We start from the raw sequence: 9,409 nt of genomic DNA on the forward strand, positions 1-9,409 counted from the left end.
GAGTTACGTACCTTTCTGCCCACTTCCGCTTTTAGTTTGATGACGAGACGACGATGTTTACGTCTGTTATAAAGATGTTTTAGAAGTTCCTGCTGCAACATGTGTCCTTTTTCGCATGGATCCTTCGTCTTCTTCGTTATTTGTCTCTGCACACAGCCGTTGACTGTAAGTTGTGTATCCGAAAGACAGGACGATGACGAAGAAGCGAGGGAAAGTCGCACCTTGGCCTTTAGCACTGCAAATGCCTGACGTTGCTAAAATGTTAGGTACTGGGTAGGTAGAGGGGTACAGTGACTGTGTCAGTCCACGGAGGATTTATCAACATCAAAGTCAATGCCGTAACAAGAGCTTAGAATGCATTGTTTTCTGATATAAATTGTTGTATGGTTTTGTTTTAAGTAAACTCATTTATTCATTTTTTTTAATTCATTCATTTATTTATAGACATAATACAAGTTACAAGTAGTGTCCTGAATAATTAAGCTGTCTCACCCATTTAAAACTTTTTTTTTTAAATCTCAGACCATTCAAAACTACTGTGTAGAACCTGTGTTGCACATAATTAAATGCATCCATGGAGATGTATACACACACACTCACAAAGATTGAGAGAGAGAGAGAGAGAGAGAGAGAGAGAGAGAGAGAGAGAGAGAGAGAGAGAGAGAGAGAGAGAGACACACACACATAAACTCACACATGTACATGCATATATTTTTAGAGCATAGCTTGAACTGTTTTGCACAAAAATCTTCTTTTTTTCAACCTCATGTTAAAATGGTAAATCAAACGCTTTCCAGGTGTACACCAATGACACTGACAGAGGGTCACACCTGGAGGCACGGAGGGAGCATGCAGTTTCTCACCTATCCTCAACAGGGAACGAAGAAAGAAACCACCAAGGTCAACAAAGGGATGCTGGACAAGTAAACAGCCAAGGAGTGAATCATCCATACACACCTTTCTCTCACAGGAAAAGCAAAAACAAAGAGTCTAACAAAGGATTGCTGCCTATTCATCATCTTTCTTATTTGCCGTCTGTACGCAGGCAAGGCGTTTTTCAAGCACCTCCAGTTGCTCACACACAGAACAGTCCAATAGATGTAATACATGAGAGTGTTAAGTCTCAACAGATTTGGGGGACAGCTTTTGATTCCTCTAATGCGCCTCATAGGACTAGATTTCCTGCTCAGCATTACAGAAAGAAACAAAGCAATAATGATAAAAAGACAGATGAAAGTGGTTATAAAAATGAAAGTTTGGTGAGGATGGTTTTATTGGTTCATGCTGAGAGTCATGTACGCTCAAAACGATCTCCAGGCAAAAGCCAGCAGCACAAGAAAGAAAGTAGCACAGTGCCAGTGGCACAAATTTTATCAGCAGAGAGAAACGCAACTCTCTCTCATTTGAGTGACACAGGGAAGAACGTGTCACACGGGATAATTAAAAAGAGACTGTCTAGCAAAAGAGAAGCTAAGACACGCAGACGACTGAAAGCAAAAATGGCTTCTAAAAAGCGAGAAAGCAGCAATAAACCTGACAACCATCCTACGTCATCACCAGGTATGTTGTCAACCTGGCCATCATCAAAATTCCAAGCTGCGTTGTCTGAAGGCGTACCGAAGGCGGATGCCAAGCGTCAAAGTCATTCAGGTGTGTCCTCCACAGAACACAAAGTTACAACTAAAAAACAAGGTGAGTGACAAATCTGCAGCATAGAACTAAAAGGAGTCCTCAGTTTCTGCCTAAAGTTGACTAGTTTACAGTGGAACCCCCCTTTTAAGACCCCCCAATTTAAGACTTCCTCGTTTTTTAGACCTTGCTTTTCCAGATTTGTTGTTCATAACCTCTGTAAATTTACCCCCATTTTAAGACCCGTCCTCTAAAGACCTGATTTTCTCACATTTTGGAAGGTCTTAAAAGGGGGGTTCCACTGTACTACAGTACTACACTACACTGTACTACAGTACTACACTACACTGTACTTCAGTACTGCACTACACTGTACTACAGTACTACACTACACTGTACTACAGTACTACACTACACTGTACTTCAGTACTGCACTACACTGTCACTGTACTACAGTACTACACTACACTGTACTACAGTAGAACCCCCTATTAAGACCAACCCTCCCCTTCACATACACATGCACCTTAATCCCTGTTTTAAGACTGTCCCGCTTTCATAACAGTGATTTAATAAGATCCTAGTTTTCCGGATTTTCTGTTGATGACTGTTCTGATTTCTATACCTCTGTTGTAAATTTAAGACTCGATCCCTCACTTTTATGAAATAAGACCTGCTTTTCTCAGATTTGTGGAGGTCTTAAAAGAGATTCAACTGTACTTCAAAACTTCCAAGTTCCAGACAGTTTGTTTGTTTGTTTGCTTAACGCCCAGCCGACCACGAAGAGCCATATCAGGGCGGTGCTGCTTTGACATATATAACGTGCGCCACACACAAGACAGAAGTCGCAGCACAGGCTTCATGTCTCACCCAGTCACATTATTCTGACACCGGACCAACCAGTCCTAGCACTAACCCCATAATGCCAGACGCCAGGGGGAGCAGCCACTAGATTGCCAATTTTAAAGTCTTAGGTATAACCCGGCCGGGGTTCGTACCCACGACCTCCCGATCACGGGGCGGACGCCTTACCACTAGGCCAACCGTGCCGGTTTCCAGACAGTGCTGAACCATATTGCTGTGAGCTCAATGTAATGTAATAACACTTGAGCATGTGCTTTTATAGTGTATATATAGAGGTTACAACACGAGTGGTTTTTTATATGGCTTGTATTTCAGTCAAGACCCAGCGGATGAATATCAAGGGACTCACGAGCCTCTGGCGAGTGAGTCCCTTTGATATTCCCACTGGGTCTTGACTGAAATACAAGCCATATAAAAAATCACTCGTGTTGTAACCTGTATATCCCATGAAGATCTAAAAGACAAAGTGTGACAGAAACATCAAGCTTTAGTTGTCTGTTCAGATGAGGAACCTCTGCACATACCTTATTCTAAAGGCACGTCTGTTGATCTATGTCAAGCCGGTGCATAATGGTGGCTTGGTTGTCCCCGTCAGTTGAAAGCCTCTTACACGGATTTGACTGAATACCTAGTGGTTACACACGCATCTTCTGAGATCTTGGACACCTTCATCGTCTATAGGGCCTACTGCACCGCAGAAGAGCTAGAAATACTCGCAAAATGCATTAAACAGCTTGTCCAGAGAACACTTATAGTCGATGATGTACCGATAAGGGCGTGTGTACCGGGCACGCTGTAACTTCACATGAGCATAGTCTGAACATAGCAGTGCTGGACGGACGGACTGGGTTTTTAACGATTGCTAGTTTGACTTTTGGTTTAGTTGAGAGCACGAGCACACACACTCGAACACATACAGTTTGTCATGTTGATCACGAGAGAGAAATAGAACAGTGAATAGAAGGAAACATAACAGATTACGTCCCCTTAATATGACGCGATGGACGACAGACGTCATGAAATCTATGACGCTACGATGATAGTCTCGGCAAGTCGAGACTAAAACTCAACTATAACACTGAACGACTCTCGCGCAAGTTCTCAAAAGCGTGGTTACCCCTTGCACATCCGGTCGACAGGTACATGTGCATTTTGAAATGTGAAGGGCGACAGAAAGTAGAGCCAGCTATGATGTATTTCATGCACCCTTATTTATCCTCTATTTTATGTGTTATAAGAGTGCAATAGTTACATCATAGATGTAACAAGAGAACAATGGAAATACAAGAAATATACCTTGAGTACATTTACAGAGACAAAGAAGGGAGGTCATGGGATATATATATGATGCTGTATGATGGTATTTCAGCTGGTATTTCCTTGTTTTCACTACCTATTTTATTCATGTTTTTATTACTTAGTTAGTGGAAGAATCTTTTGTAATGTATGTTTGATGGTGTATGCTTTTAATTAAGCATTGCTGACTATGATTGTAGATGTAAATACTTGTATAACTGTGTTTTAATTTTAAATGTGTCAAGCGCAAAGAGCATAATTGTAAAGTTATGATGTTGCGCTATATAAATGCTCATTTATTATTATTTAAGTTATTGAGACATCCCAGTGCACTAAGGGATTTATAGAGCAAATCGAGAAAATTCATTATTGAACGAAGCGCATAGCGCTGAGTTCAATAATTATTTTCGAGATTTGCTCTATAAATCCCTTAGTGCACTGGGATTGTTTCAATAACGATATTGTCAGTACCGCCAGAGAAAAAAGAAGATTCAAAAAGCACATTTTGCAACGCGCATTTGGATAGGCGTGACTGTGTGGTCAGGTTTGTGTCACTGGATCTACTTTTGTGTGGGCTGTCTCAAGTGTGTCGTGCTTTCGTCACACGCAAACTCTTGTTTTAATTTCTGTTGGTAAATTCCAGTGTAGCGTTAAGCTAAAAAGTGATGATCTTTCATAGAGACCTCATTTAAACTCGGAGAAAGGACTGTGCTCTTGGTTTTGAAACCTTCATCGAGCTTCGACAGATTGACTGTGCAGAGTTTTGCCCCTTGCCACGGTCGACGGAAGGCACATTTCCAAAATAAATGTGGCATGTTTCTTGTGTGGTATCTTTACTCATCGGGGAGTCTGGTACTACATATGAACGGTAAGAATGCTCTGAACCCTACACGTATTATATCCCCATCGTTTTTTTGTTCACATTTGCCCAACATGTTAATTTGCTGAGCGGGGTTTATGTCGTCTGCTAGGGCAATCAAACCACTGCATGCAGTCTGCACTGACTGAGTCTGCACGCACGAGGCACGCTGGTAATAAGTCTTATAATGGTAAGAACGTTCTGAACCCTACACGTTTTCGATTACGATTGTTCTTGCCTTGAAATAATAATTCGGAAACCATTCATTTACTGAACTGATGCAGTCGTATTTCAGTGTAGTCAGTGCGGCTACGTATGACAGAGTCGATCGAGTCAGTCTTCCAGTTCCAAACTGGTCTAGCTGGTACGTTATCGGAATAACACTTGTGTTTTCTGCTAGCGGGTGGGAATTTTATATTAACTCATCATTTAGTAATGTGGATGATAAGCTACATGCCACTAACACGGCATATGAGAAGAATCTATGCAAGTCGGCGAGAATTAGATGAAACGCAGCGGCTTCTATTTTTAGATCAGTGGCAGCCGCACTTTGGCACAGGCACATGCAATCTGTCAGAAAAAACCCACTTCTGCTTTAATTGAGAAGCAGGGAATTTATGGTCATTTGGTATTGTGGAGAATATCAGCTACATGTCATTCATTAATTCTGATAATGAGAGCACAGTCTTGCTAGGCAAAGGGCGTAAGAATACGCTCTGTGGAAAAGTTAGCGCACTCCAAGAGTGCGCTAACAGTTTTAGCGCATCGCCATTAGCCAATCAACTGGTTCACATCAGTCATGTGACACCAGTACTTACTGACAATTATTATTATTATTATGTCTGTATAAAAGCGCATAGTGTGCTTTTAGTTATGCGCTATAGAATTTCTCCTTAATAAATAAAATGTCTGATTAATGGTCTGTCTGACCATGTTGATAAACAATAGATTTAAGATTTCAGACTCAGAGGTAAGAGCACTAGTTTCATGCACTTTTAGCTGCTCACAGTACAGTGAAACCTCCCTTTTAAGACACCCCGATTTAACTTTTTAAGACCTCCCCCATTTAAAGATGCTTTTTTTCAGATTTTCTGTTTACAGTGTCTGTAAATGTACCTCCATTTGAAGACTCCTTTTTTTAGATTTTCTCACTTTGTAGATCTTAAAAGGGGCCTGGTTCCATTGTACTTTCATTTTGTTCAGGCAAAGTTACGCCTACCCCCTACATTGGTCTGGATGGCACACCGCTCAATTTGACAGCGTTCATCAAGTTCCTGAAGGAGAAAGATTTCCAGAGACAGCTGTGAGTTTAGCTCAGATCTTTTAATTTAGTGCTGATTGGTTTATTTTAATTGGACATTTTTTTCTTTATTCTCTTAAAAAAATGTATAAAAAATTCATGCACTTGATGTTGCGATGATAATGATTTGATCTTGACTCATAAAGCGCTACCCTCGGCACCATTATTTGACCAGTGATGCTTTTCTAACAAAAATTAGTATTTTTGTTACATGTATTTTGTGTGACCATTTGGTTATTAACTAATGCTTGCTAGTGATTTGTCAATAAATCATTAAAATCATGAATGATTAAATGTCATTTCATGCATTTTGCAGAAATCGTGAGGCACAGTGGGCATACATGTGTCTAGTGACTGTGATCTGCTTGATGCTGTGGTGTCTGTGGTACCTGGGTGGCTTCGCTCGCTGTCGCTATCAGCCTGACTCGTCCGTATCCTTCACCGAGAGCCAGCACATGATGACTGTTGAAGGTAAGGCAACAACAACAAAAGTTTGTTTCCGATGTCAAGGCAAACAAAATTAGGGTCGGTAGGTTGGTTCCCATTTTTGTTTTGATTTTGTGATTGAATTTTGGTTTTCATATACACTGGCGCATGGCTGGAAATAGCACGATTGAGCTGTGTCCCCTGGATGTCGGAGAAGTGTATTTTTCCTTGCATAATCTGAACAACTGAGATTTGTATTTTGATTTTTAACATGTAGAGTTAAAAAAAAAGTGCTTAGATTGTCATGAGGTTTACAGTGTATTTTACAGGGTAAAAATAAATATCAAATACTGAATAGAAAATGATCAAATGGTAACAGCTACTGGTTCATATTTTTGTTGTTACTTACGCACTGTGTGTTTGTTGGACAGAAGTGTTGATGAGAAAGCAGCAATACCTTCCGATGTTCAACGAACCGGAATGGGAGGACGTACCGTTCTGCAACAGGGGCACTAACCCGTGACCTGACCAGCCAATGAAAGTGACGATGCTGAGATGTCTGCATCAGATGCATTGCTCTGACCTCTGGGAAACGTTCTGCTCAACTGGGGGAGGGGGGTGGGGGGAATGCAGTCCTGGGTTAGACTGGTTGAAACAGATTTGTTTCTTTTCAACCAATACAACCCTGTAGCTGGTTCATACCCATTTGGGCACTTTTCGCGCACATCAACCCAGGGCTCAAGATAATGGTATAATGTTTTGAGTATACAAGAAAGCCAATGGAAAAACACATATAATATTTTGTTTTGTTCAACTTTTGTTTTTAGAGGAAAAAAATTGCAGTTGTGAAATCCATAATCTTATGTATAGCTGTCATTCAAGGGTATAATTTGGGTGCCATGACATGTTCACGCTTTAAAGATGTGCACCTGTACATCATATATTGAACTGCCAAACTGCTGTTATTGCTAAATTTATGTAAATCGTGAAAACATTTATAACTATTGGTTTTGGGAGAGTGAAAGAGAGCGAGAGAGAGTGTGTGTGTGTCTGTGTGTGTGTGACAGACAGATAGAGAAAAAATTTAAGGACAGCTAGTGAATGATATTACATGTACTAATTAGCTATGCTCTTACAATGTGCATGTGTGTGCAGTATAAGGCAGAGCAAATTAAAAGAAAAAGTTATATTTATGTGTACTGGAAATAATTATGTAGTATCATGACTAACAGGAAAATGGACATGGGCGTGTATTTGCACATAAACTGTTCAACTTCAAAAGCGTGACAAGAAATGATCACTGCACATTTATCTTATTATTGATATGCTTCAAATGAAATGTCACCGCTAATGCTACGCAAAAGGTTTGGTTAGGTGATGGGAAGGGTGTGATAACTTCTCTTATCTACGCAAGGGCGGATCTGGGGGGGGGGGGTTACACGGGTTACGTAACCCCCCCCCCACCCACCCCAAAAAGAGGTAATTTATTGGCTCAGGATGGGGGTTACACGGGTTACGTAACCCCCCCCCCACCCCACCCACCCCAAAAAGAGGTAATTTATTGGCTCAGGATGCACCAGATAGCTCTATTTTGCTTCTTTGGATAAAAAAAATGTCCGGGGGGGGGGCATGCCCTCGGACCCCCCTTGAGGCTTAGGCGCCTTCGGCGCTGTCAACTTGTATCTTCGCAGTCATTTTGTAACCCCCCCCTCCAAAGTGAATTGATCCGCCCTTGCTACGCATGTATACATGAACCTCTGCAATTTTACAAATACAAGAGTGACGCAATCAGTAATTTTACTTTGGTTCCCCTGCTTTGAATGCACACTTTTTTTTTGTTGACACAACTCATCTCCCAAGATTTATAAATTATCATGGTTTAACAGGTAAGCAAACCCCCCGCGGGTTAGGGGGAGTCCCATATTGGTTGGGACGAGAAAGAATTTACCCGATGCTACCCAGCATGTCGTAAGAGGCGACTAACAGTTCTGTTTCTCCTTTTACCCTTGTTAAGTGTTTCTTGTATAGAATATAGTCAATGTTTGTAAAGATTTTAGTCAAGCAGTATGTAAGAAATGTTAAGTCCTTTGTACTGGAAACTTGCATTCTCCCAGTAAGGTCATATATTGTACTACGTTGCAAGCCCCTGGAGCAATTTTTTATTAGTGCTTTTGTGAACAAGAAACAATTAACAAGTGGCTCTATCCCATCTCCCCCCTTTCCCCTATCCCATCTTCCCCCTTTCCCCGTCGCGATATAACCTTGAATGGTTGAAAACGACGTGAAACACCAAATAAAGAAAGAAAGAAAGAACAGGTAAGCAAAGCTTAAATTCTATTACTAAAAATGTATTTAAGGAACACCAGACATGACATGTTCATGTAAATGTACAAATCTTCATAGATTTCAAAGCCATTGCTAAATGGATTTGTGTTTTTGCAAGTCAAAATCAGCACTAAATTTAGGTAGCAACCACAGCTTTGCTCGTTCATCTGTAATTTCAGTAAAAAAAAAAAGTTTTAATGGAGATGAGTTTTTCATGTCTGGTACAATCATAACAGCAAAGTAAACTTTCTGATTGGAAGTAGATGATTTTTTTGTGTTACAAGTGGAAACTGCTATGCATCTCATGCTATCCGACATGACTTTTTTTTAAACTCATTGGTGGTGGTTGTCATAATTATTCCTTTGCTCGCTCACTGTACAAATATTTTAATGTTCAGTGGAAATGTGTGCAAAAACACACAAATATATGTACTTGTTGCTATCTAAGATACATAATGGCCAGGATTACTTAAGCTAAATTTTGATCTGGTCTTCATCAATGTGGCTGTGACTGAATGGTTGTTATGATCTTAATCAAAACGGTGATCTTGTGTATTTGCAATATTTCAGAAATATGTATTTTAGAATCACGATCTCGATTTGGGTGTAGGAATTTAGTTTAAAAATAAAATAAATCATAACATTTGTGATGTCGTCTGTACATGATTTTATCTGCAAGAATTAACATCCTGTTAATCTTTCTTGCTGCA

General features: G+C 40.4%; 1 protein-coding gene across 2 annotated transcripts; it reads left to right on the plus strand.

Moving 5' to 3' along the window:
* Window positions 1-8: 8 nt before the first annotated feature.
* LOC138975713 (uncharacterized) lies at window positions 9-9,344 on the plus strand. Of its 2 annotated transcripts, none has more exons than XM_070348468.1 (5): window positions 9-165; window positions 798-1,692; window positions 5,852-5,951; window positions 6,265-6,419; window positions 6,806-9,344. In XM_070348468.1, exons 1-5 carry the CDS (start codon window positions 100-102, stop codon window positions 6,895-6,897), a joined length of 1,308 nt encoding a protein of 435 aa, XP_070204569.1. In that variant the 5' UTR covers window positions 9-99; the 3' UTR covers window positions 6,898-9,344. The 2 variants fall into 2 exon arrangements, with proteins under 2 accessions (XP_070204569.1, XP_070204570.1); XM_070348469.1 differs by having other exon boundaries at window positions 19-273.
* Window positions 9,345-9,409: the final 65 nt, after the last annotated feature.

Source organism: Littorina saxatilis, linkage group LG9 (genome assembly GCF_037325665.1).
Source record: "Littorina saxatilis isolate snail1 linkage group LG9, US_GU_Lsax_2.0, whole genome shotgun sequence".
NCBI lineage: Eukaryota > Metazoa > Mollusca > Gastropoda > Littorinimorpha > Littorinidae > Littorina > Littorina saxatilis.